Source organism: Metarhizium brunneum, chromosome 6 (assembly GCF_013426205.1).
Source record: "Metarhizium brunneum chromosome 6, complete sequence".
NCBI lineage: Eukaryota > Fungi > Ascomycota > Sordariomycetes > Hypocreales > Clavicipitaceae > Metarhizium > Metarhizium brunneum.
In genome coordinates, this window is record NC_089427.1 from 2,407,635 (window position 1) to 2,434,618 (window position 26,984).

Genomic DNA, 26,984 nt, shown 5'->3' on the forward strand with positions numbered 1-26,984 from the left:
GTTCGGAGTAGTATTTCTGGAAACCGCGATAAGTCAGATGAGACATTTCCCGTAGCGTTCATCAGAAGAGGCAACAGCCCGCAAACTCAAGGCACCGGACTCTTGCTACGTACTTGGCACCGAGCAATAGTAACAGAAGAGAACTCGGACGAAGGCAAATCGCACTTGGCACTCTAGCACCGGAACTTCGGCGCCTTGGCTGTGCAACATTCAATAATACCAGTCATATATGGAGCAGTCTGTCGAAAAATTTTCTTGTCCGCGACCCAACAAAAAATTTGTTGCAATGTCTTAGTTTGAAGCGCGAGGCAGCGTCATTATGGCACAGCGAAAAAGGGGGATTCCGCCATGACCGGGGATGCACATATTTGACTCTGTTAGCGAAGCTCAGCTTGAGCACCGCTCATTCACTCCCTTGACTTGGTTGGGCAGGGCCCTCGTTAGGAGTCGGCCAACAGTATTCGCGACCGGCAAGTAGGTTCCGAAAACGACGTGTATCATTTGCCATGGGATGTCAATCTGTTGGAAAATGAGACTGGGGTTCTGAAGATTGAACCATTGTACATACTTTTTGGAACGTGCCCAATAGTATACTAGGTACTCCGTACTATCGTGACTGTCCCATTTGGTGTCTCACTTTGGCCTCTGAGATGGCGAAATGACGGCCAAGTAATGGCCCAGCTCGTCCAGCCACACGGGCATGTGCGCGCCAAGAGGCACATTTCCCACCTCAACAGCAAATACTATTGGGCCTGAGGGGCTTGGTTCTCTGGAAATTTATGAAGTGGATTGACATTTGTGGCGAGCCCGGCGACTTGGTTGATGGGAAGGTTCCCGCAGGCAGACTCGCCGTGGGCGACATTATTGTCACTCCCACCAGACCTGTTGGTGTTGTGCTTCGTACTCGGCAGATTGCTTCGTGTGATTCGCTGTCCAGACCGTTGGCTAGAGGATCGTCGTCGACGAACGAACGAACGACTTCTGGATCATCTCGACACCTTCTTGGAGACCACGTTATTCAGGAACACCGCAACGGTGATTCAGACCACTCTGAGCCTCAATCTACCGTACTCCGTAGCTTGCAGGGAGATTTGTGGCTGCATGACCCGGGTAGTATTGTCACATGCGCGATGGGCCGGCAATGAGACGTCTGAATCACCCAAGCCAGAACGGGCGGCGATGAGATTATGAACTTCATTTTTTTTCTTTTCTGGTAGAACCCGAGAGTGCATGGCTTGACGACCGTCCAGGACACACAGTGTAAATACTACTCCGTACTCCGTACCCTCAACCAGCCAGGCCCACGCATAGCCGCCAGTGTCCACTTCTTCCGTCGTGGCTCTTCTCAACACAAGGCGGGACATGGATCTACCAACCCCAGCACTTTGTGCCCTGTACTCCGTACAGACGCCCGTTCCCGCTTCTGGGGTATTAGACCGCTGATCTTGGTTTGCGGGTGATACTAGTACGGAGTACTCCGTAAGTTGTGTTGGTATCAGAACCGATCTCTCCATCAGAAACTGGCCCTGTCGAACCCCTTAGTACTGTGAGACATTGGGAGTCGAGGCCTGGGCCACGGGGATCAGTCTTGCTTGACCGATTGACCAAGAACAGGCATTGGGCATGGAGGCAAACTTGCTTTTTTTTTTGTCTTTTCCTGCTGCAAAAAGGACATGCGTAACATTGTCTCTGAAGCGGGCCATTCAAATTACACAACTCTAGTACTAGCCTCATTGGCAGCGTACGGAGTACAATAGGAGTAGTACCAGACGTATTATTTCTCTTGTCTCAGCCTGGCAAATTCGCCTCAAGAATCCAACCTTGTGGTTAGGATGAGAGTGGCTACCGTCTCTGCAGGCCAGCCCATGTAGTGGAACTCGTCGTCCGATTTTTGGGTTATCACCCAAAAATTCTCCGTGACTGGCGACAAGACACTCTGAGCTGGGCTTCACGTGGTGATTCAGAGGCTCTCAAGGTGGATGTGACGCTAGGATGGGAATAGCTGGGACAGTCGATCCGTTAGTAGAAGTTGATATTAGCCTGCTGTCAGATGGCTTCCACCGGCTGGCTAGTTGAAGTTGCTAGTAGTACTCCGTACGGGGTACTCCATATTTTGCTGAAAATCGGGTAGTACGTGGCATCGGGTATGGAGAATGTCAAACCAGGATTTCAAGGCCCCGTCATGTCGTGGATCTGCCGCAGCAGAGGTGGCCCAGGTTACTTTACGTCTGGTCAGATTCGCCTACGGAGTACAATAGTGCCCAAGACCGCAAAAGCCACAGCCCAGGTGACACTGCTCCATCGGGAGCAAACAGGCGCTTTGAATCTTGTCCCGGCAAACAAGTGCCCCTTTCGCCAAGGTAGCACAATTGACAAGGCCTCGAGGACCGGAGTGCCGGGATTGGACCCTGTGTCTGCAAATCCGCCCTGAAAAACAATGGCCACTCCGTACGGAGTAACATCTTCTAGAATCACCGACTTGGCATAGCCGTCTCGTGCAACTGTCATCGCAAGTACGGAGTACTACACCGTAATTTCTCCGATAGCTGCTGCAAATCCTCCTGTACCTGAGTATTGCGTCCCTTGCCGTCGGCCCTGTAAAACTGGTCCATCTGGTATACAGACCCAATCGGATGGGAAGCGTAGATATCTGGCGCTGTTCACGGGCCTCTTGCTAATCTTCTCTCCGGCATATCCTGCATCTTGTGGGGCTGTCAACCTCAATGCTTGCCTCCTGTTTGCTTGATACATATGTACGTACTTCGTACCCCCCCCTGCTCTGTCATGTGGAAATCCGTCATCGTGTTGCTGTTACGCCTGGTAAATGCTGTGATCCGTCTGTCCCTTGCGAGAAGGTTATGAAAGAGCGGCAGCCAGGCTCCACAGATACTCGGGAGAAACCCTTGCTTGCTTTAAATCACTTGCTCTATGTTCGTATGACGGTGACCATCAGGTGGTGGCTGAAATGCACCGTCTCCGGCTAAATTAGACCAGCGACATGGGTGAGGGCCCTGTTCGGTACGGAGTGTATGCAGTCCACGATGATTTTTGGTCGAGCTGCTCAACCGGGGTGGCGGGCCGGTCTGCGTAGAGACTTGCTTTGCATCATGGAAAGTGGACTTCTCATGGCAGACCGGAGTACTACTAACATTGTGTTAATTTGGGCCTTGTTGTTGTACATACGCCGTGCTTGGACCAATTTGAGATAGGAGACAACTTACAGGCAGCTGGACATCGAAAGAAACACGGTCCGTGAATGTTATATAAGTCCATGTGCGGTCCTCCTCAACTCCGTCATCTTTCATCCTTTAGACTCTTCAACAGCAAATCCAGAACCCTCGAACGCTTCGGCTTCGTCATTCATTCGTTTCTGAATAATCAGTCGCTCTTTGATACCCAAACTTAGTCGCTGCTTTTAGCGGACTCTCGCCGAACCAACACTATGCGTTTCATTGCTGCTTTCGCCAGCCTGGCTGGTCTTGCTTCTGCCACCGTCCTCGGCGTCAATGCCAATGCCAATGTCAATGCAGATGTAGTGGTTGGCTCCCACAGCGACCTTAATGCCCAAGTCAGCGTCAACATTGACGACGCCAGGGCACGCCACGAGGGCTACACATGCCCTCACGAAATGACCTACAGCCCCTGGACCAGGTGCTGCGGTTGCGATCCTGGTCAGTGGCTCGACCTTGGCAACAACACTTGTGTCGGTGAGAAGATGCATGGTGCCTGGCCCATGCCGAATGTCGCGGTCTACGGCTCAGTCAACATCCAACTTGGCGCTTTCTGCGCTGCCGCTCCCAACAAGATCGTCGCTTATGACGAAAAGCATGAGTGGTGCCAGGCTAGCCCTCTCACTATCGTCTTCCTTGCTGACATCACTATCGCGCTCGAGCTTATTGCCGGGGTGGACATTGACATCAATGCCAACATCAGTGTTGCACTCAAGGAAGTGTGTGCTGCTCTGTCCGGTCTTTACCTCGAAAGCGTCGTTGATGCCGTTATTGCTTTCAATACTGACTTTCTTGGTCTCGCCGTTATCCAGGCCGACATTGAGGCTAGCCTGGGCCTGAGTCTTTTCAGCATCATCAAGAACCTCGGTTGCAAGCTCGGCATTGGCAAGTGCAACTTCGACTGCGTCGCCTACTGCACCAAGGGCTGCCCCAACTATATTGACGTTGTAGGCGAGTTGGGCGGTCGCATCACTGGCCTCGTTGGCCTTTGCATTCTCCCGAAGGTTATCCTCGTCGTCAACAGCTTGAAGGTGGTCGTCAACGTTGTCGTTGACAGTCTTCTGTGTCTTGTTGGCGGTATTATCAAGACTGTTCTGTCTACCTTCGACTGCCACTGCAAATGATTAGCCAGACCTGATGTGTGAAGAGCCTGTACCAACGGCTTGAGTGTGCTATTGTTGATAGAAAACGATCTAGCGTTTGCATCCGGTAACTTCTTGGCGTTGGGTCTCATGTCTGCAACGATGTAAATAGTTAATTTTCTTTTTGAGGCGATGAAATAGTCTCCATAATTTCTAATATACCCAGCCTGGCATCTTATTTGAAATTTCAAACGTGTGATCACTCCAGGTAAATGTACTAGTAGGAACCGGATTTGGTATACTATTTACATACCGGTGACAAAGAAACGGTGTTATAGAGTGCTGCTTCGAATCTATGGGGTATACAGAATATAGTCAAGAGAGGTACATTATACAATTATGAACGCAAAGAATCCACAATCTTTTATTTAAAAAGCCTTCACGCGCATGTCGATACAATCATTGGTTTTCCTAGGTTGTCCACCATGAAATGGCTAAACGATTCGTCATCATTGTCGTCAGCTAGGAATGTCCTGTCCTCGGTTTCTGGAGGAAGTTTGGAGTATAAGCCTTGTCCTGCCTTTGGCCAAGTAGACGGGAGCACGTCCTCCTCGACGTCCTCATCCTCTGGGGTGTCAACCTCATGTTCTGCCCTTATTAGACGTTTTAACGCCTTCTTTGCGTTCTTTTGCCTTTGTCTCGATTTCGGATTGAGTACAGTGTGGCCATGTCTAGGCCTTCCAGCTGGACGGGCACGACGCACTGCCGCAGCAATCTGGGCGTCTAGAGAGCTGGAAATCGGCCTCTGCCAGTCTGGAGAGTCGAAAATGGGCAAGTCTGGATGTTTTTTCGACACTGACACCAGAATATCAGCAAGAAGTTGCGGCCGAAGTTGGTCGCAGAATGAAAGAATATTCAGCAAGTCTGTCCTTCTTTTCCCCAGGAAATATTGTGTACGCTCCAAGTGCTCACGTTAGCTTGATACAAGGCCGTGATGGAGCGTGTTGACAGAACTCACAACTATATCGGATGCCTGCCCAGCATAAAAGCCAACCAACTCTGACTTTGCGGGAGAAATGCCATCCGTAATGACTGAAAGCCTCTTTTCTCTTATATTTTCAACTGCGGCCTGACCGGAAAGGCTGATTGATGAGTGAAGGTTCCCCAAGGCAGTTTTTGGTGTGCTGCTCTCGGCAGTTGATGGCTGACAAGATGCGATGACTTTGGAATGAGAATGGACCATCGACTCCGGACATGCAATTGTACTCTGTGTAAAGTCAGGAGCCTCGGACTCAGGGTCGCGCTTGCGTTTTAAGCTGGAAGAGATGGAAGCTAGTTGCTCCTGATGCGACGTCGAGGTAAGGGACAAGGCTGGAGTAGGGGCATTAGGCAACGGCATTGTCCATGAATCCATAGCCTCTACCATCCCCCCTTTTCGGCCAAGCTTATTGAGAATGCCTGATGAGCCTCTCCTGGGTGGTTTGAAGGTGTCATTGGTATCTCGAATCCGACTTAGAATGAATGCAGCTGCCGAGTCGAATTGCGGCGCATAGTTGCTGCTAACGATATGGTGGCCTACAATCTCATTTGAAATGTCTTGTGTGGCATTCATGTCGACAGATGAGGGGATGGAAGGCGTGTGGTCGGAGTCCATAATCTTAACAGCTATGCATTCCTCCCCTACCGGCGTCTCTGGTGCTGACGCCATCATCTGGATGACCTGAAATTGGTCAAGGCATAAACTTGCATGGAAGCTGTGTGCCGATGCTCGGACAGATGGTGACGGATAACCGAAGAAGAGAAATTCATCTACCATTCGTTGGCGATGAACGATAATTATATATTCCCGGAGCTCAGGGAGGGAGTGAAGGCACGATGGATTGAGTGAGTCTGGCGACAATTGCAGACCAGGTCTTGACTCTTCGGCGGATGGCCATCACGTGATATCCATATGAGCCTGCACCGCGACAACAATATGTGACGATAGATATAGATGGAATTGATGGATTTATTACATGTATTTACGTTATGTCTAATGTTCTTTTGACAATATCTCTTTTTTTTTCAACGTATGGCCCCTCGTTCTTTCAGGTCTGAAATGTCCGACTGGCTCATACCAAGATGGTCACTGAGAATTTCATCAGTGTGCTGGCCAAGCATAGGTGGCACGGAGCGAATGGAAGGCTGGGTTTCAGAGAATTTGATGGGGGTGTTGACCATTTTAATTGGACCGCAAATCTCATGTTCCATTTCAACAACCATGTTACGCGCCTTTGTGTGGGCGTGGTTCAACGTGGTTTGTACGTCGTTCACGGCTGCGTAGGGCATACCACTGCCTTCGAACACCTGTAGCCACTCCTCTGTGGTTTTTTGTTGTGAGATGGCTTCAATCTCGGCCTCCAACTGTTGGCGGTTCGCGACTCTGTCCGCGTTTGTCTTGAATTTTGCATCATCCTTCCACTCAGGTTTGCCAAGGCCGTCGCATAGGACGCCAAACAGACGATCATTCCCACCGCCAAAGAGGATGTCTCCGTCCCTAGTCTTGAATGATCTATAAGGAACAATTGAGGCTAGGGCCTGTCAGCTTCCCGTCTTTTGATGGCGGGTGCAGTTACTCACGATGCGCCGTGCCCCATCTACCCGTGTCCTTCTTCCCACTGATGAGGCAACTGCTGGCAATATTCGCCAAGGTTGCTGTCTGGCAGTCGCTCAAGGCCACATCGATGTGTTGGCCCTTGCCTGTGCTGGCCCTGCCCAGAAGTGCTGCCATGATGCTGTTGCTGGTATACAAGCCTGTGGTAAGATCAGTAACGGCCACGCCAACCTTGACGGGAGGACCGTCTCTCTGGCCGGTGATGTGCATCAGGCCAAACTCAGCTTCCACCATGACATCGTAACCGGCGCGGTTGGCATATGGCCCTGTTTGCCCGTAGCCGGTGATGGAGGCATAAATGAGACCGGGATTGATCTTGCGTACAGTCTCGTAATCCATCGAGTACTTCTTCAATGTGCCGGGAAGGTAATTCTCGACGAGGATATCACATTTGGCAACAAGCTTGTGCAGAATGTCCACCCCCTCTGGATGCTGGAAAGAGAGACCCAGTGACTTTTTGTTTCGGTTGGCCTGTGACATGAGATGTCAGCGGGGCCAGAAGCTGAATTCATTGTCGGCTGCAAGGTGGTGACATGGCAAGACGGAGATGATTGATTGATGGCTGGCTTACCCCGAGAAAATATGCTGCCTCTCCAGGGCCGTCTGCCTTGGTATCCGGCTTGTATGCGGCATATGGCGGCCCCCACGCGCGCGTGTCATCTCCTCTCACGGGATGCTCAATTTTGATGACCTCGGCACTGTATTTTGAAGAGAGCAGGTTAGCAAAGACGACGTCCAACAGTTTATAGTTGGGAAGCTGTGAAGAATGCTCAACTTACCCAAGGTCGCCCAAAATTTGAGTGCAGTAGGGCTGGATCATGGCGGTGTTAGCAGAGTCCATCCGAACATGTTGGCGGCGCGACGTGATGGGAGCTCTTGATGGAAACTCTTGGTCGGAGCTGATGGCGGTCAAGGCTTGAAGGCACTTACACCAGCCAACACACGGGTCATGTCCAACACGCGATATCCTTCGAGGGGCAGCGGAGTCTTTGATGCACTGGAATAGCGACGGAAGCCGTTGGCGAGGCGCGAGGACCGCATCACCGACAGCGGCCGGATGCACCTGGAAACGGCCGACATTGCCAACGCGCGCGTTGTCAACCGCGTTGTTGAGGTGCGAGTTGGTTCGGAGGAAGATTGAGGATCACAGGAGGAACATGCATGTGGAAAGTGCGAAGGAGAAGGTGCATGTCGGATATGATACGTAGCAGTAGTCGGTGATGAGCGGAGCGGAATCGGGGGAAGCAGGGACAGTGGGGTTCAATGTTCGGCACAGAGCGGCGTCCGGGGGAGGGGGGCTTCAATGTTGGGGCGGTCAAGTTGCCCCAATTGGTCGGCGGCTGGGCGGCTGGGCTGGCGCTCCAGTGCTCCAGGGCCAGTTGGCATGTGCAGACGGGCAGTCAGGGGCTCCCCGCCCGCCACGGACTACCTGGCACTAGTATTAGTAGTACTACACCCACTGTAGTACTCCGTAGCTGCCTGGCCTGGCTGTCTGGTTCCCTGGCCGCGGGTCCCGGCTCCCCGCGGTTGAGCCCGCCAGGCACCCTGAGCTTTAGTCAGACATCTGGAGCCATTATTGATGTCAGTGCTGCTTTTGCCAGTCAAGTCAATTTGACGTCAACATTGAACAACGTTCGAAATCCGGGGCCGAAGCACCCTACATGGCCTCCCGAGGACCAATCATGTGCTCCAATGGCTTTGCAAGGCACTCCAGCGAAAGCCGACAATGCCTGTCTGGGCCGGCATCGATCGACTTTTGCCCACACGCATTTCTGTTGGTTCGCACCTTGTTACTTTAAATACTCAAGCACTCTCTCTGGTGGCCAATGCGTTTATAAGATGGAGGCGCAGCCCTCGTTCGGCAGTGTTGACTACGTCTACTCCGTAGCTAGACAGGTCATTTGTCCATATCATCAATCTATTCTTAAATCAATGATCCATGCGCCCCTGGATGCCGCAAAACGTTTGAGGCACCAAGAGATGTCGCGGTACCATCTGTTTGTCATGATCTCAATTGTTTGTTCAATAGAGCGGCAAACCCCAATTCCCGTCGTTTTTTTCGTCATGTCCTAGATGCCAAATATACACTTCTATCCGCTTGGCTAACAACCCAAAGCCCAAGTAATATTGTAAAAATAAAATGAAACGAAAAGTTTTCTCATCAAAACAAGAGAGCATGCCATGTCTAGCCTGTTCCAGACCGCAAACTCTCTTGCCGGCCTGCATTCTCACCCCCCCATGTTTCCATCATACGCAACCCGCCAATAATAGAAGACAAGGCGCGGCACAGTCGACACCCCGGGTGATTGGTGCCAAATGAAGCAATCAAAGTGACAAATTCCATGACCCCTCGTATTTCTTGACGTTTCCCCCATTTCTGAATCAAGACTCGGGCCATGCTCACCACATGATATGAGCATCCTGAGGTGGTGGCCGTTCGCCAAACACAATCACCATGGCGCATTTGTCGAAGCGAGTGTCATTCGAAGACCAGACTCCAGAATATGGAATCTGGATCGTCGTCACCATAATAGCCGCCATCATCATCATATCCGGCGTTGTTGCCGCCCTCGTTATCCTTGTCCTGAAGTACAGGCAACAGCAATCCTACAGCCAAGTCCACTGCATTGATTCTCAACCCTCGAGCGCGAAACTGCCAAAAACGACGCACAGTATGTCTGTAAACAATGTTTTGGAATCCGGAAATGAGGACCAAAGAAATTACATTATTCGGAAGTCGCTGGCCGGCCGGATGGCATCAACCGAGCCGCACGTTGGGCCTGCGACTCACCTTTACGAAGAAGACCGAAGCGGGAGGAGAAGTGATCAAGGAGAATACATCTGCCAGATAAAGAAAACGGGCTCTTTATTAAAAGACTGGAAGCAGTTTGAGGCGGGACTACGGAGGGACGAGTCGAGATCGCCGACTCGCCATCCCAGCGTGATGATGCTGAGACACCCACCATCTGCGCAAAGAGCCTCTGATCCATTCGTCCCGGATAGTACACAGCTCAACAGCACCGAAGAGGTGGTTGAAGAGGAGGAAGAAACTACTGACGTGAGCAAAGGGTGTAACACAGGGCCGCAGATGCAGGTCGGGTGGGGTGGACAGAGGTAGCCGTTCATGACGAAAACCAAGAAGTAGGAGACGGAGAGATCTATGAGTAGCTGGGGGAGAAGACGACTGAGGAGGAGAATAATACTAAATGGGACTTGGTAATGAATCATGCGATGTGGCTTTGCTGTAGTACTCACGAGCTGCCGACGCGAGGCCAAGTTCGACATGGCGCTGCAGGACAGCACATATCCCCAAGGCTGTTTTATCTCTAGGTAAATATAAATGTTGTGTGAAACGTCAAAATTTCCATCTGACCCGTCTTTATCACAAGGTCCAACAAGTGCCAGACCCCGGTATCCATCATGAGCCGATCTCGTTGGTAACCTCGACAAAGGCGTGCCACTGCTTCCAAGCTTGACCGCTCTTGATAGCCCACTTGGCTCTCCTGAAGCCCTCCTTCCAGCGCTGACCAGCGTGGCCGCGCTCCAAAATGACCTTGCCATCATCGCCGTGCCCCATGTCACTGGTGTCGGCCTCACAGATGCCCGACACCACAAAAAGGGCGGCCGTATTGATGGCTATAAAGTCGATTAACGGATCATTTTCCGGGAACTCCCCGCAAAGAATCTGTCGCAGGATCTCGGCATTCTCAGCCGCCTCCTTGCCTGGCGACACTTCGCTGAGGGCGTGAGGCGTGGCGCCGAAATCCTCCGGGGTAATGGTAAAGCGCTCAATGGCAACCTCGCCTCCGGGAGACTTCTCCCGCAGCATCCAGCAAAGAGTCCCGCCGGCACAGCTAATCTCGTCGAGTTCCTCTTCTCCACAGACAATCAAGGCCTTGCGGCAGCCAGCAGCTTTCAACGCCTCAGCAAAGGCCGGACCAAGGTCCCGTCGCCCAACACCAATCACCCGTGCCTCCAAGACATCCTCCACGGGGTTGGCCAGTGGCCCCAGGTTGTTGAAGATGGTTCTGAATGGCAGCTGCTTTCGAACGGGAGCAACGTAGCGCATGCCGGTGTGGAAGACGGGCGCAAACAGGAAGCTGTAGTTGGTCACCGAATACACCTTGACGAGGGAGCCGGACTTGACGGCGTTCAGGACCGGCGCCCTGGGTTTCATGCTGTTGAGCATGTCGGCGCTGCCTGACTTGGAGGTGCTGGCTCTGTTTCCGTGCTTGGACACCATGAGAAGCGAAGAGGCGAGGATGGATGCTGTCGTGCTGACGTTGAAGGTGTTGTGAGAGTCACCTCCTGTGCCAACAATGTCGCACTACATGTCAAAGTATCAACGGCATGCTCTGGCTGTATTGTAAGATGGATGAGCAGTATGGAACGTACCAAGCCGCCATTGTAAGCGCCTTCTTTCCTGCCTCTCCTCGCCAGAACTTCATTCAGCTCCTTGACCGGGATGTCCTCAGCAGCTTCCAGCATGACGGCCGCAGTCTTTTGCAGAACATCTGCTCGGAAATCCAACTTGGTGAAATGAAGGGCCATCAACAGCGCGGCGGTCTGCGCCTCGGTCACCTGGTTTGTGAAGAAATGAGAAATGGCCTCGGCAATTTCATCCGCCGTCACCTCATTATTGACGGGCCAGAGCTTGGTCAACAACGGCTTCAAGTCAACTGGAGGCAAACCCGGCTGGCTAGAGCCAGAGCCAGAGGGCGTGGGTGTGGATGCCATTGTCGGGCTGTGACTTCGCAATATCACTGCAAGGTCACCAGGAGATGCTGGCAATATAGAGTTATGCCAGGCTGTTATTAAATATTCGGGACAGCACTATGTTGAACCGGCCTCAACGTGAGTCAGCCCATCTGACTGACGGCTGCAATGTCAACTCAATTGAGCGTGAAGGTGCGGAAGTTTTAGTGGGTAAATGCTGATGCGAGGACCATTATTGGCTGATCTCGGATCCACGCGCTGGCTTTTAAATGTCCCTCAATGCATCCTAGTACTGAAGTGTCCAAGTACCTGGGTACCTTTCAAGTTGGTGCAGGACGGTGCCGATAAAGAAAAAGATTCTGCGGGTTTCTGCTTCTGGTAGCTACCAGTCATCAATCAGACCAATCAAGATTTTGCAATAATGACCAAGTTACTACTACAAGCTAGTACATGATTGACGACCCGTTGGCCGTATTAATAATGGACTAGCTTCAGAAGCTGCGTGGAGTAAGCAAACTTCTAATTGTGGCGTGGTCATGTGACTTCGACCGCCAACGTGCATTTCACTGCTCTCCCCGGCCCAGCTCACGGCTGCCTTTTTTTCTTCCCCACGGCTAAGGGAGATTTTAATCCCTTCAGCTCGCAAAACAGTAGTTAAGAAAAGACACGAGAGCTGCAGACAAGACTCGAGGCGGCCAAGCGAATCCGTAAAGTGTCTGAGCAAGTGACCTGCGGTCGCGCCGCCAATCCAGACGAAGCCAGGATGTTTCCCCCAGGAGGAGACGCGAATGGCGGAGGCTACCAAGAAGACCTGAACAACATCCTTTGTTGTCCAGACTGCAAAGAGATCCCGCCCAACCTAGTGGAAGAGTTCTCCAGCGGTGATATGGTGTGCCAGAGCTGTGGTGTTGTCGTCGGCACCCGTATCATCGACACGCGGTCGGAATGGCGTACCTTTGCCAACGACGATCATGGTGGCGATGATCCCAGCCGTGTCGGCGGTCCGCAGGATGAGTTCGTGGAAGGCGAACAGCTTGCGACGACTGTCGCCTTCTCCGAGTCTAAGGCACACAAGGCTCTCTCGCGGACCCAGAACAACGCCAACCAGGATAAGGCGCAGAAGGGATTGATGCAGGCCTACAAAGAGATTGTTTCGCTCTGTGAAGCCATCAACATGGGCCAAAACGTCTCCAACGCTGCCAAGCACATTTTCAAACTCGTCGACAAGCACAAGTTCATGAAGGGCAAGCCTCAGGAAGCTGTGATTGCCGGATGCATCTTCATCGCCTGTCGGCAGAACAACGTACCGCGAACGTTTCGTGAAATCTTCAACCTCACCAGTGTCAGCAAGAAGGAAGTCGGCCGCGTCTTCAAGCAGCTGCAAAAGTTTCTCCAAAAGCTGCAGGATACCGAGGGCGAGGGCGCGACGGGCTTGAACACTGTGACCAATTACGAAAATACCTCTGTTGGTGCCGAAGATCTTTGCAGCCGGTACGTGTCGCAACTCGGCTTCAAGAACCAGCAAAAGATTTCCAAGATTTCCCGAGACTTGGCGGAGAAGGCAAACGACATCTCGGCGCTTGCTGGACGATCTCCCCTCTCCGTGGCTGCCGCGTGCATCTATATGGCTTGTCATCTTGTCGGCGAACCTCGCTCATCGCTTCCTATTGCGAAGCAAGCGGGTGTTAGTGACGGCACTGTGAAGACAGCCTATAAGCATCTTTTTGCCGCCCGTGAGCAGCTCATTAAAAAGGAATGGCTTGAGGATGGTGGTAGTATGGACAACATCCCCCAGGTGCAGGCATAAGAGGGAACACTCGAGGCGTTCTGGTTTAAAGCCGAATGGATATCGCATGAATGCTCATGACCTTTGTGTGTTGGACCTTTTTTTTCTTTTCTCCCTTGCTTTTTTCTTCGGAAGGTTGTTGTCGTTGATTCGTGAACCTGAAAATCGCAAGCTGTTTTAAGCTTATTATTCTTTGTTTCATTTTTATTTTAGACGAGCAGCAGCGCAATTCGGCCATGGCGTTAGACAGGGGAATTTGATATTTTTGTGAAACTGGCTCAATTGGTACGGTCAGGCCACTGGTTGAGGTACTTACACCGGGCAGAAGAATTAGAAGAGCCTAGATTGGGATATCAGAAATAGCTCTGAGCGGGTAATACAAAAATTGACACCATAACTTCTGCGTGTTTCTGTGTAGGCGCTCCTGTGAGTTGTAACAAACGTATTGACTGCCCTTGCCATCCACGAAAGATTGCCTCCAACAACAAGCATAAACTGTACAGCCAGCAACAGCCGCCTGGCCATTTTCGAATTTACCCAACCGTTACCCATCTTTAACACTCGCTCTGGATTACAATGTCCTGTGATAAGTTCACCGAGCCCGTATAGTGACACTTTATTTATTGACACCGACAGCGTCGTTGGATACAGGGGCCCAAGCGATTGAGAGAAGAGCACTCTGACAAGGCAATGCAGAGCTGTGGTAGGCGGGAATAGTTCATCGTGATGGATGAGCAAGTCCTCCACGTCCACAACAGGTCCTTTATTGGGATGAAGCCACCACATGCAGGGGCCTGTTTATGCACATTAGATTAATGTTCCGGCGCAAGCGCCATTGCCGCCCACACGTGGCTTGACTTCTTAGTCTAATGGAAGTTCTTGATTGTTCCCTATGGCCTGGCGTGCTCAGTTCTGGGGCTGGCTGGCTGGCTTGATGCTTGCGGATTGGCGCACATGGTCTGTTGGCGGACGCCGCCTCAGGGGGGCAGGCCAAGGCGCCGTCCAACCATGGCTGCATGCTGAGAGGCGAGAGGCCACCATTCTTTGTCCAGTCCACCCAAGTGTGTTCACAAGGTTGCCACCTGGTCGCGCTCGAGTCAATGTCCGTATTGTGCTTGAATAGTAGCGGTAGCTGAACGGAGTAGTCCGTAGCCCGGCGGGCAACGCTTGAACCGATGTCGCTGGTATTGTAGATCTATTGCGTGTTGCTGTCGATCAATGATCCATTGGTGAAAAGGGAGGTGGCGTGTAAATGGAGTACTAATACTCCGTAGTCTGAGCAAACCAACAACCGTGCCCTACTCTGTGCGAGACTCGAAAATCCTTTCTAGATCTTGGGGAGGAAAGTCCTTCGTTCGCTGCCTTCGTCGTTTGTCTGCCAGAAAATAAGAGTCGAGCCACCACGTAGCACTGCATTGCACTGCCCAACCGACCCAGGCGCTTCAACGGTTCCGTCGCTCGATCCGAGACCTTGTCTTGGACAACGCGCCCACGGCCCGGAAGACGCCCTAGACCCCTGTGCAATAGTCCCTTTTCTCCATCTTTTGGATACGAGGCGCCGTCCTGGTTTCACTCTGGATGTGGGTATTTTCTCGCCGGTGCACTGGGACGTGACGAATGCGTCGAGCTGGGCAGCAACGTAAGAAGGCCTGGGTTTGCTGTTGGCATCCTTCGTTTTTCAAGCCCCAATCTCGCCTCAGAGCCCTTGTCCTTCGTTCTTGGGATTCCGAAGAGTTGGCAGCGGGAAGTGTCCGGCTCTCCTTGATTCGCTTCCAATCGCATCATGGCCGAGAGTGAGTACAGCACAACGGAAAAGCGCCCGGTCCAAAATACCCACGAATCCAAATTGCGACGACATAAAACACCGGCCATTCGAGCCCCTTCAATACAGCAGCTGGAGAGCAAGCTCCGTGATGCCGCCAGCAAGTTCTATCAGTCCACTGTGGTCGAACTAATCCTACGGCGCAAGCATTTGTCTGCTTCCAAAGACGGAAGGCACATCCCACTTGCCGTTGAGCACAGCGAGCCCTTGATCGACACCAGACGAGGCCACGCATACATCTCCAACAATGTTCGGACCTCACGATACACGGTGTGGAATTTCATCCCGAAGCAGCTGTTTTTTCAATTCACTCGCGTGGGGAACTTTTACTTTTTGTGTGTTGGCGTGCCGCAAATGGTGAGCATCTTGACACCAGTCGACTCCCTCCCTCTGCTTCGCCGTTGAGCCTTCGGCCTTTGTCCCGCTAACCTTGTTTCGACCACAGATTCCCGGATTGTCGACGACTGGGTCGTATACAACAATCTTGCCTTTACTTTTCTTTATTCTCTTGACAGTCGCCAAGGAGGGATATGACGATTTTAGGAGACATCGATTGGACAAGGTGGAAAATGCCAACTTTGCGACAGTCCTTGGTCGAGAAGACCACTACACGGGGAAACTCAAGCCACCGAATCTACTCCATCGTCTGAACCCTTTCCATATTAAGACTACAGCACAACCTAGGCCTGGCCCCGCCGACGAGTTTCAGGGTATTCGCTGGGTGCCGACTAGGTGGAGCAACATCAAGGTTGGGGACATCGTGAGGGTGTCTCGCGATGAACCCATCCCAGCCGATCTGGTCTTACTACACAGTGATGGAGAAAACGGTCTGACATATATCGACACGATGGCTCTTGATGGTGAAACAAATCTCAAAACCAAACAGGTTTGTCATGCCCTTGAGGGTTGTGGCACGATTCAAGGAATCTCAACTTCCCAAGCTGAGTTTGTTGTAGAAGACCCGAATCCTGAACTCTTCAATTTTGACGGTAGAGTCACGGTGAATGGGAAAGCTGTGCCATTGACGCTGAATGATGTCATTTACAGAGGGAGCGTCATGAGAAATACTACGTCTGCTACCGGGATTGTCATCAACACTGGAGAGGAATGCAAGGTGCGCATGAACTCAAACCAGCACCCGAGAGCAAAAAAGCCGGCACTTGAAAAAGTCGTCAACATGGTTGTTATAACCCTTGCCACTTATGTTGTTATTCTCTCTGTCGGCGTATCAATGGGCTATGTCAAATGGAAAAGCGATTATGAGCAGCATGCCTGGTATTTGGACATGGCCACGGTCCCCTTTTACCAAATCATCATCGCATTCATTATTATGTTTAACAACGTTGTTCCTCTGGCTCTATACATTAGCTTGGAGATTGTCAAGATTGGCCAGCTATTGCTACTGAATTCCGACATCGAAATGTACCATGACGAGTCTGACACTCCCGCTCGGTGCAACACCAACACCATCTTGGAGAATTTAGGTCAAGTTGGCTACATATTTTCTGACAAAACTGGAACCTTGACGGACAACATAATGAAATTCCGCAAATTGAGTGTTGCAGGCACCGTTTGGTTGCATGAGGACCTGATCGATGATGAGGATATTCAGAAACCACCTGCACATTCCGGAGAGATGAGCTACTCCGACCGAAAAGGCTCAGTTCAAAAATCCGGCCCTATCATTCTTGAGGAACAAATAAACGACTTAGAGATGCCAATGTCTCCATCAAGGGCATCGTTTGGTGGCCGACGGTCGTCCTCGCAATGGCGTTCAACGGGTCGCCCAGACCATATCCAACCAGACGTCAATACATCTGATCTCGTTGACTATCTCAGAATTCGACCACATTCCGCGTTTGCCAGGAAAGCTAAAGAGTATCTGTTGGCGGTTGCCTTGTGCCACACTTGCTTACCTGAAGTAAAAGACGGTAAAATTGATTTCCAAGCATCCTCGCCGGATGAGTTAGCTTTGGTTCGAGCCGCCTACGAGTTAGGATATCAGGTTACCCGTCGTACAGCCAAATCAGTCACCTTGCAAGTCCCTCTGCCCAGCGGGGGCTTTGAAAAAATGACATTCGAGATTTTGGATGTGATCGAGTTCAGCAGCGCACGAAAACGCATGTCAATCGTTGTCCGGTATCCAGATGGGCGGATATCGATTATCTGCAAAGGTGCCGATTCGGTGATTTTGCCTAGGCTAAAATTAGCTTCCTTGGCTATGCAAAAGGCCAGTGAAGTGAGAAAAAGTGCAGATCTTGAACATGAGATGTACCGTCGAAGCCAACAGTACGAACCTCGTAATAGTTTCGGCGGTAGGCCGAGTCTAACCGTACGCCGAACTGCCGGTCTACACCGAGGCCGCAGTATCGATCAACAACGATCTTCTATGAAAAGACGACAGTCGTTCGAAATCCACAAGCTCATGAGACTTTCCGATGACCGCCCACATGGCGGGTTGTCTGCACCGCGCGGAGTCTCCTTGGACGTATCTAGAACGAAGCTACTAAGCCAATCGAACCATCACCAACCGCAATCCTTACCAGAGCACCTCGGTTTCCTTGAAGACTCTACCATATATGATGAATCTGAGGTTTTTACCAAGTGCTTTAAGCACTTGGACGATTTTGCAACAGAAGGCTTGAGAACATTGCTCTATGCCCAAAAGTTTGTATCCGATCATGACTACAGGGCTTGGAAAAAGCGCTACGATGACGCATCAACCAGTCTTGTAAATCGGCAGGACCTCATTGAGGCGGCGGCTGATGTGATTGAACAGTCGTTTGATCTTGTCGGAGCAACTGCGATTGAAGACAAGCTCCAGCAAGGGGTTCCAGAAACTATTGACAAACTACGACGAGCCAACATCAAAATCTGGATGCTGACTGGTGACAAGCGTGAGACGGCCATCAACATTGCACATTCCGCCCGGATATGCCGCCCTGGATCCGACCTGTACGTTCTGGACGTCGCCAAAGAGCCGCTGGAAGCCCAGCTCATGGCACTGGCCGAGGAGCTGCACACCGGGTCGATACACAGCGTCGTTGTCATTGATGGTCAAACCTTGGCAGCTGTCGAAAAGTCCAACACTCTTTCAAAACAATTTTTCGCAATCATGCTGCTTGTTGATTCGGTGATTTGCTGTCGTGCATCTCCTGCCCAGAAGGCCCTTCTGGTCAGAACTGTGCGATCCTCCTTGGGCAAGTTCAAGAGCAACAAGCATAGCGGTTTGACCTTGGCCATTGGCGATGGAGCTAATGACTTGGCCATGATCCAAGCAAGCCATGTGGGTATTGGAATATCTGGAAAAGAAGGACTGCAGGCTGCACGTGTTGCAGACTACGCCATTGCGCAATTCCGTTATTTGCAGCGACTACTTCTGGTCCATGGCCGATGGAACTATGTACGGACGGCGAAGTTTATTCTCTACACGTTTTGGAAAGAAATGTTCTTCTACCTACCAACTGCCCAGTATCAAAGATACAATGGATACACCGGTACATCGCTCTACCAAGCCACGAGCTTGACAGTATTCAACACCCTGTTCACAAGCCTATGCACAATTTGTTTGGGTATCTGGGAACAGGATCTGAGCGCCGAGACACTCCTTGCTGTCCCGGAGCTTTACGTATATGGACAACGCAACATGGGACTGAATGCATGGAAATATGCACGCTGGATGTTTTTGGCTGCAGTCGAAGGAGTCATTGTCTGGTACGGCGTCTGGGCAGGGTACGGTTGGATTTCTCCTACCGCCCGCGACGAGGGTCTATACGCACTCGGGACTCTCGTGTTTACTGTCGGAGTGCTGTGGATCAACTGGAAGCTATTGTAAGTCAAGTCTGCACACATTTGTTTCTTCAAAAACAGACTTTTTCTAACACGTTGATAGCATTTTCGAAACCCACTACAAATCAACCATCGTCATGTGTTCCTTTTTCATCACAACATGGGGTTGGTTTGCCTGGCTGTCCTTTTTAGACGGCGTTTATGCACCAGGTCCAGAAGGCCCGTATCTAATTCGGCATACTTTTACACGAGCATTCGGCGACGATGCTGTATGGTGGGCGACAGTCTTTATTGTTCTCGCATTTCTAGGCCTCCTGGAACTCGTCGGCAAGACTATCAAGCGTAACATGTTGGTAGCAGGCGTGTGGCACTGGCCCCCGTGGAAAAGGCACCGATTGAACGATAACGTGGAGGAATGGGACCTCCAAGTATGGCAGGAAATGGAACAGGACCCCAAGGTCCGGGAACGGCTGAGAAGACTGGCCAATGACGAGGAGACAATGGAAGACATAGAAGCGGAGGATGTGTTCAATGTCGAAGCTAGAATGGATGGGTAGAATATGGTGCTTTGTTTCCTCGCTTTTGTTTTTCTGTTTTTGGCCCTTGTTGGCGCTGAGAAAGACGCATGATACCCCCGAGTTTTGAGACACGATACCACTCATGAGTAGAACAAGTACGTACAGAATTGTCATGTAGAGATATGAGAACTTATTATTTTGTCATCATGGTTTGCTGTATTCGCATGCAAATCTATAACACTTGGCTCGCCGAGCTATGCTACTTCTTCTCCGCCACAGTCCTCTCGAGGTCATTACTGTTATTTTCCGTCGAGACGATCCCGCCGCCAGATTCATCCCTGACCAAAGTGGCAGCAGGTCTCGACTTGCCTATAATATCCATGCTCCTGAACGCCGTCACAACCACCAACAAGGAGGCCGTTCCAAACGCAAAATTCACCCAGCTGGCGGCCCTCAAGCCCGTAAGCGAATCCGCGTCCCACTGCCGAATAGGGCCTGCCTCCTTGACGACAACGCCACGCGCCTTGGCCATGGCAGCCGTTTGAATAGCCGTGCCAACGGCCAGGCCTATGGAGCGGCCAAACTGTCCCACGGCATTGATCAACGCTCCACCAATGGCCTGGTCCTCCCGCGGGAGAGCCTGGGACGTGAACAGCGTCAGACAGGGCCAGGTGGTATCGGCGCCCACGACGGCGAGTACCATGGCGGGAAACCCGTACGCCCAGTACGTCGTGGTCGGGGGGATCGGGACAGCGTACAGCAGACACGCCACCGACGTGGCCAGCGTTCCACACACAAGAATAAACAGTGTCGGTATGCGACTCAGCAGCTGGGCGACAATGAGAGCCACCAGGACGCCCGTCACACCGGTGGGGATATACCGCAGCATGGTGTTCAGCGGCGATAGTCCCTGGAAGTCCTGGAAGAAATAGGTAGTGAAGATGAGATAGTTGTTGAAGGCGGCGAAGAAGAGGCCCATGATGACCATGGCGGCGGTGAACCGCCTATTGCGGAAGACGGAGGTCTTGATGAGCGGCGCGCGAGAAACGCCGCGGGCATGCCGGCGCTCGAGGCAGATTTGCCAGAGCGCGAAGAGCGCGATCAGGAGGATGGACATGACGAGGATCACGGGCACCCAGGGCGTGGCCCAGCCAACGACATTACCTTCTGTGAGGGAGAGGTTGAGGGCTAGGAGCGCGGTGGTGATGAGCGCCGCGCCGAGCCAGTCCACCGCCGGGGGCTGGCTCTCGGAAACGCTGCCGTCTGGTTTGGTGTCCGAGGGAGGGGGAGGAGGCGGGCGAGGCGGGATGAGCAGGATTCCAGCGACTGTTATGATGGCGGAGAGGATGGCGAGCGCGCCAAACACCCATCTCCAATTGGCGTATTCGGCGATGAGGCCGGAGAGGAGATTGCCGCATACACTGCCCAGGGGGGCGCCAGCTCCTTGACAAGACAAAGGTCAGCGGGTGGCCGAGTCTGGGCTCGAGTTGAACTCACCGTACGTGCTGAAGGCGTAGTTTTTTGCTTTCCCCGGCGGGAACGTGACGCCCAATATCCCAATAGCCGTGGGCACCGTCGCGGCCGCTCCCTATCGAATGAGCCTTTAGCATTCATCTCATTACACGTGATTGTGCATGTCAAAACCTACCAGTCCCTGTAGCCCTCGGAACAGATTAAAGGCAGTCTCATTAGGCATAAACGGATTCGCCGCCGTAACACACGTCACCCACAGGGAACCCAGGATGAAGATGAGCCGCTTGCCGTAGATGTCGGCAATGCGACCCCAAAGCAAGAGGAAGCACCCAAAGGCAAGGGAATAGGAAGAAACGATCCACTGCTGACGACTTTCGGGGATGTCGAGGCGTCGTCCAATGGTAGGGAGGATGATGACGACGCTTTGGATGTTGAGAACCTGGCAAAAGAGTCCCTGTCAGTTGGTCTTTTGTCTTGATTATTTTGCTCCCCCTTGCCAATTATCCAGAGTCGTTAAGGGGAATGAAAGTATGAATGAAAGTATCGGGTGGTTCCCGTCAGTCGAAGAGAAGCCACCCAAAACAATTTGACCGACTTACGTTGAGAAAGGCGGCCCCAGTGACGGTAGCCACAAGCGCAATACATCGTGCCTTGGACATGGGCAAGTCACCATTCTCATCTTGGCTGCCGGGCTCGTTTCGCTCAAGGCTGGCATCCGAGTCATCATGGTTTGTATGCACCGAGACGGTCCTGGTGTTGTGGTTTCCGTCGGAATCCGCCCGTCCCTGTTGCGACCTCGACGTCGTATCCCTTTCGGCAGTCAGAGGCTCGGAGCCCATTGTGAAATATGTATTCACCTCACAGGGCTCATGGCATCGTCAAGACACACCCTTCTTCCGGACCTCGAGAGAAATACAAACTGGGGAGCTGCTTCTTTTTAAAAGATGCCAGGGAAACGGGCACAACTTGGTCCATGTGGATCCCGGTGCTTGTCAACGGACCGATAACCAACAATAATCAGATCCGTACGGAGTAACTGAAGCGCCATTCACCGGCCTATTTAAACAGGTTCGTGTGGTTTGTGGATGCAGGCGGTGGGCCCAAATTTGAGTTTTGTTGCCGATTCCATTCCCGATGCTGCCCAGATGGCACATTTCTCACAATGGAGCAAGAATCCAGCACCCATTACTCTGTACGCGTTCGAGGACATGACGGGGAAATACTGGTCCTAATGTCCGAAAAAAAAGAAGATAGAAGAAAAGCCACAGCACTTCAATGCAGCAGTGCCCAACATGTCTACCATGGACGAGGTGGTCAAGAGAAGCTCTTGATCCTTGGCACCCTTGAATCTGCACCTTGCTTCTCTTGGCCGTGTCACCAATCGGATTCTAGTTCGCCGCCCGGTATTTAGCCTTTTGCGGGGAATAACCCAATGCACTGTCAGTGTAGCACAACTACTACCTCGTAGGTACTTCTGTAGGTACCAGTGCCCAATAGGCACCCAAAGTACCTCGGCAGGTACCTAATATGGAACGCGGACCAAATGCCGGTGTGGTGCGGAAGCGGCCGTGATAGGTGACGCAAGGCGGCCGTCGCCTTCGGAACTTATTTTTACCACCATTGGGATTTGCACCGCAACCGTGCTTAGAGCTACAACAAAATGGCATTGGGAAGCCAATCTTGGATCAGTGGGTATTCCCGAGGGTGCTGATCCATCCGCGTATATACGAAGATAGCAGCAGGCTATTCATTCACGCCGTCAACGGTCAAGCCAGATACAAAGCCGCCTCCTTGCCCAGCACAATATGGAGAGCATCGGCTCTGTACCTACCTATATGTAGATGCACGCCCTGCTTCTACAGTTCTTTCATCTATATGACATCTCATATCAAAGCAAATTCGCCGCCTAATAAAACCATTGACAATGTGCATATTTCTGATTGACTATCTCCTATCGCATCCCATCGCATTGCATCTCCTGGAGACGACCAAAAACTCCTCAAAACGCACATTCCCTCCCGTTGTCAAATACAATCTGTCCTGGTTCATCATCCCCTTTACCAGAAAATCCTCGTGAGCCAATGTCAACCTTTCATGCCTTTACCCGAGGTGAGAGCAGTAACAATATTATCAAGGAAAAAAGAGTGGGAGGGTGAGAGACAGGAAAAGGAAAGAAGACCTCGCAAAGTCGCAAACTCGTCCAAGAACTATCGGCGCTTGATATTTCGTGTAGGAAAAATAATAAACTCCACTCCATCGTTTTCCTTCTTGTCTTGGCCAGTGCTGCTCCCCTCCCTGATTCTTTTTTCTTATAGGATATTCTCGACAAAAACAAGAGGAGAAGGGAAAAAACGCAGTAAACAGGTTTTCTTTTGCAATTGTACACGTACGCCATGGGCCAAAAAAACACAAATCCATCCGGCCCATTGCTGTTTCCTTTGCCTCTCTTCCGGTAATTCCCATTAAACACCTGTGCGTTGCGGCACGTGTCTTGGTGATCATGTTTTCCCCTCCCATGCTTCGATATAAAACACACAAAGACGACCCATCTCAAGGGTTCGGTAAGTCAAGGCCGAGCTCTCTCATCATGCGTTCCTCACGTTCCCTTACACGTATTCGCTCGCCATATTCTGGGCGGTATCTACCTCGCCGCTTTCCATCGCGATCACGGTTCCTACCCCACTAATGGTAGTTTCCGCCCCAGCCGCCACGCTGCTGCTGGCCACCTCCGTAATATCCACCGCTGCCGAAACCCTGTCCGTAGGAGCCGTAGGGAGTGTTGCCGTGTTGGCTGGCTCCCGCGCCCGCGCCCATTCCGTAGGCACTACCATGAAGGTTGTGTCCCTGCAGGTGGCTGGGATAACCGCCATAGGCTCCGCCCATCTGGGAATTCTGAGGAGGAGGGAGGCCGCTCTGGCCACTCGGGGCATTGTTGGTAGCAGATCCGGGACGAGGTCCGCCGCCAAGAGAAGGAGAGGGACCGGAGGCCGCCGTTTTGCTATCACCGAAAGGCTTCAAGTCGTCAGCGGAGCCCGAGACCGGGGGCTGGTTCTGGCTGTTGAAAGACTGGTTCTGAGATTGGAAAGAGGAGGCGCCACGAGCAAAGCTGTCGTGAGCACCGCCAAAGCTGCTGCCACCCAAACCAGGCTGGCTACCTGCCTGACCAGATGCGGCGCGGCCGTACTCGCCGAGGCCAGAGCCAAGGCTACTATCACGGTGAAGTGAGGATGGGCCGCCAAATGTGCTGGGAGACGAAGCATGGTCATATGGCGCATTGGGAGACATTCCATAAGGTTGGCCATACATTCCGCCCTTGCCGCCATAAGGACCAAAACCGCCTTGTCCGTAGCCGGAGTAGTACTGATGATAGTAAGGGTTGCTATAATAAGGATGATTGTATCCAGGGTACTGGCCATGAGACTGAGGCTGCGAGCCAGGTGCCCCCTGCTGAGGCTGCTGGGTTTGCTGGGTTTGCTGAGCCTGCTGAGCCTGCTGAGCCTGCTGACCTTGCTGCTGAGCCTGAGCTGCGGGATTGGGAGTTGAGTGGCCGCTGTTTTGGCTGTCATTTGAACCACCAAATCGAGGTTGATTGTGCAGAGAGCCACTCTGCGGGTATTGGCTAAGGTTATCGGCAACATTGTAGCCGGCAAATGGACGCTGTTGAGAAACGCCGTCATGCTGGCCATGGGCAGCTTGCTGAGCGCCGTACTGCTGTCCGTAAACATTGTAAGGGTTTCGTTCTTGCTGATTGGCAGTGTAGTAGTTGGAGTAGTCGGATGGGGCAGAGGTAAAAGCTACACCAGGCTGCTGAGCTTGAGGCTGTGTAGTCTGGGCGGCAAAGCTGTCGAACTGGGGTTGGGAGGAGGGAGTAGGCTGGGCGGCGTTGAACGGATCGAGAGGCTTTTGTGTAGCAGCAGCAGTGGCGGTGTCGGGAGGACCAAATCGGCCGTACTGTTGAGTCGCAGCAGTAGCAGAAGCCTGAGCAGCAGCGGGAGCTGTGGGAACTGTACAGTGTTTTGCTACATTAGCTTCAGTCATCCAACAAACTGGCGCAAGCCTGGACTTACCTGCTCCGGTGACGGCCGAGGGTACGGCACCAGCAGTTTTCTGAGAGAACGATTCTGGAACGGCGACAGGCTGAGACACAGGAGGGAGAGAGGCACGAGGATGAGCGACAGGAGAGTCGGCCGGGGGCTGAGCACGAGTCTCTGGTTCCTCACGCTCGCCATCAACGTCCTCGTCACCGTCATTCAGGCTGAAAGCCCCGAACTTAACAGCAGCTCGGTCCACCTCGCGGTTGCCTGGCATACGAACAGCCTCTTCCTGATCCAAAACTCGTCGTTGAAAGCTAGGGCCACGAGAAGATCGTTCAGTAGTTGCCTTGATCGCCGACGCAGCATATCCGCTTGCAGCAGATCGCTGAGCCTGATGCTGCTGGTGAGCAGCCGAGATGGGTGTAGCGGAAGCACTAACGGGGCTCTGTCGCGGGTCCCAAGAGTCAGCAGCGGTGCTAGCAGCTGTGCCAGTTGCAGGTGGATTAGAGGCATCAACAACCTGTTCAAGATTTGTCTCGGTAAGCTCGTCTTTGGTTGGGGGCAGAGCAGCTTCAGGTTCAGAGGTAGTAACGGGGGCTTGGACGGGGACAGCGCTTTGAGCCACAGGGGTAGTCTCTTCTTCTACGGGCTCAATGGCTTCGGGTTCGGCTGGGACGGGCTCGGATACAAGCTGAGCTTCAAGATCAGCAGGCTTCGGTGCAGGAACTTCCTTGGGAGCAACAGGCGCGGGCTTGGGAGTGGTTGACTGGCGCAACATGCTGGCCCACGTCTTGGCTGCGGGAGCTGCTGGCTTAGCAGTTTCGACGGGAGCAGACTTCTCCGCAACAGTACTCTTGAGCTCAGGCTTGTCGTCTTTCGATTTGGCATTATCCCAGGCAGAGGATTCCTCGGTAGGGACTGAGAGCTGCTGGTTTTCCTTGTTACGAGTGCCATTGGTGCTGGGCTGGAATGAGCGGCCACGGCCGGCGGCACCACGAGCACCTCTATCAGAACCTCGTCCTCGACCACGGCCGCCCTCAGAGACGGCCCGTCCGCCACGGGCAGATCGAGAGGCCGACGTGGTCGACTCGCTGGCAGGGGCAGTCGTCGTGTCCTTCGCCTTTGTGCGGGCAGTCTTCTTTGGCTTTGAGACCTCGCCCCACTGGGAGATGTTGCCTATGCAGGGAGTATATAGTCAGCTTGGGGGCTGCATCACGATAATGTATGTACAGGGCTCGAGCAAATGCCAAAAAAAAATTGAAAAAAAGAGTGGGAGGGCAATGGGGAAGACTTGATACACTCGACACGCATGTGCTCGGTTTCGTGATATGACCGAATTGACTGCAGGGAGGCGTGGGCATGGCGATAGCAGGCTTTGGGTAGCTGTGAAAAATTCAGGTGCAAACGGGGACTACGCACCTTCAGCAATGCGTGCGACAGCTTCGTTCTCGTCACCATTTGTCTCCTGGAGGGCAAAAAGAACATCGGCCTCGGACCAATCGGGGAACATCTCGCGGATGACGGATGTTTTATCGCCATACTTCTTGCGAAGCTCGGCGAACTCGCCTTCGTCTTCGAATGCACCGAGGTTTTCGTCTTTGTGGTCTGACTTGTCGCCGTTGGCTCTGGAGCGGCCGCCTCGACCGGCGAAACCTCCTCTACCGCCTCGGCCAGAGCCTCTGCCACGCGTGGCGGACGACCTTGATGCGACTTCGGACATGGAGATGGTTTGTGGTTTGTGGCGGGAGGCGAAGGGTCTGAGGTGGAAGAGGTCTGGAGAGACGCAGTGGCCAAATCAGGTGGCCCTCTGCAAAGAGAGAAGGAAAATTAAAAGAAAAAAAAGGACAAAGTGGGACGGAAAGGCGGCTGAGGGCCAACTCC

General features: G+C 52.4%; 9 protein-coding genes across 9 annotated transcripts; 4 read left to right on the plus strand and 5 right to left on the minus strand.

The window, feature by feature from the left end:
• Positions 1–3,442: 3,442 nt before the first annotated feature.
• G6M90_00g100740 (uncharacterized protein) lies at positions 3,443–4,354 on the plus strand (the record flags this gene model as incomplete). Its single annotated transcript, XM_014690789.1, has 1 exon — positions 3,443–4,354. The coding sequence occupies one exon, from the start codon at positions 3,443–3,445 to the stop codon at positions 4,352–4,354; it is 912 nt and encodes a 303-aa protein (XP_014546275.1).
• Positions 4,355–4,751: 397 nt separating this feature from the next.
• G6M90_00g100750 (uncharacterized protein) lies at positions 4,752–6,020 on the minus strand (the record flags this gene model as incomplete). The annotated part of the gene is made up of 2 exons (XM_014690788.1): positions 4,752–5,270; positions 5,331–6,020. The coding sequence occupies 2 exons, from the start codon at positions 6,018–6,020 to the stop codon at positions 4,752–4,754; spliced, it is 1,209 nt and encodes a 402-aa protein (XP_014546274.1).
• Positions 6,021–6,376: 356 nt separating this feature from the next.
• Sugct_2 (Succinate--hydroxymethylglutarate CoA-transferase) lies at positions 6,377–8,045 on the minus strand (the record flags this gene model as incomplete). Its single annotated transcript, XM_014690787.1, has 5 exons — positions 6,377–6,882; positions 6,932–7,436; positions 7,537–7,663; positions 7,745–7,776; positions 7,896–8,045. 5 exons carry the CDS (start codon positions 8,043–8,045, stop codon positions 6,377–6,379), a joined length of 1,320 nt encoding a protein of 439 aa, XP_014546273.1.
• A 1,375-nt stretch (positions 8,046–9,420) lies between these two features.
• On the plus strand, positions 9,421–10,083 carry G6M90_00g100770 (uncharacterized protein; the record flags this gene model as incomplete). The annotated part of the gene is made up of 1 exon (XM_014690786.1): positions 9,421–10,083. The coding sequence occupies one exon, from the start codon at positions 9,421–9,423 to the stop codon at positions 10,081–10,083; it is 663 nt and encodes a 220-aa protein (XP_014546272.1).
• Positions 10,084–10,383: 300 nt separating this feature from the next.
• Positions 10,384–11,702, minus strand: trp4 (Anthranilate phosphoribosyltransferase; the record flags this gene model as incomplete). Its single annotated transcript, XM_014690785.1, has 2 exons — positions 10,384–11,292; positions 11,361–11,702. The coding sequence occupies 2 exons, from the start codon at positions 11,700–11,702 to the stop codon at positions 10,384–10,386; spliced, it is 1,251 nt and encodes a 416-aa protein (XP_014546271.1).
• A 742-nt stretch (positions 11,703–12,444) lies between these two features.
• sua7 (Transcription initiation factor IIB) lies at positions 12,445–13,488 on the plus strand (the record flags this gene model as incomplete). Its single annotated transcript, XM_014690784.1, has 1 exon — positions 12,445–13,488. One exon carries the CDS (start codon positions 12,445–12,447, stop codon positions 13,486–13,488), a length of 1,044 nt encoding a protein of 347 aa, XP_014546270.1.
• A 1,762-nt stretch (positions 13,489–15,250) lies between these two features.
• G6M90_00g100800 (uncharacterized protein) lies at positions 15,251–19,635 on the plus strand (the record flags this gene model as incomplete). The annotated part of the gene is made up of 3 exons (XM_014690783.1): positions 15,251–15,646; positions 15,735–19,120; positions 19,182–19,635. 3 exons carry the CDS (start codon positions 15,251–15,253, stop codon positions 19,633–19,635), a joined length of 4,236 nt encoding a protein of 1,411 aa, XP_014546269.1.
• A 220-nt stretch (positions 19,636–19,855) lies between these two features.
• G6M90_00g100810 (uncharacterized protein) lies at positions 19,856–21,908 on the minus strand (the record flags this gene model as incomplete). Its single annotated transcript, XM_014690782.1, has 4 exons — positions 19,856–21,039; positions 21,094–21,184; positions 21,245–21,508; positions 21,669–21,908. The coding sequence occupies 4 exons, from the start codon at positions 21,906–21,908 to the stop codon at positions 19,856–19,858; spliced, it is 1,779 nt and encodes a 592-aa protein (XP_014546268.1).
• Positions 21,909–23,751: 1,843 nt separating this feature from the next.
• On the minus strand, positions 23,752–26,823 carry G6M90_00g100820 (uncharacterized protein; the record flags this gene model as incomplete). Its single annotated transcript, XM_014690781.1, has 3 exons — positions 23,752–25,073; positions 25,137–26,279; positions 26,523–26,823. 3 exons carry the CDS (start codon positions 26,821–26,823, stop codon positions 23,752–23,754), a joined length of 2,766 nt encoding a protein of 921 aa, XP_014546267.1.
• Between the last annotated feature and the right edge of the window lie 161 nt (positions 26,824–26,984).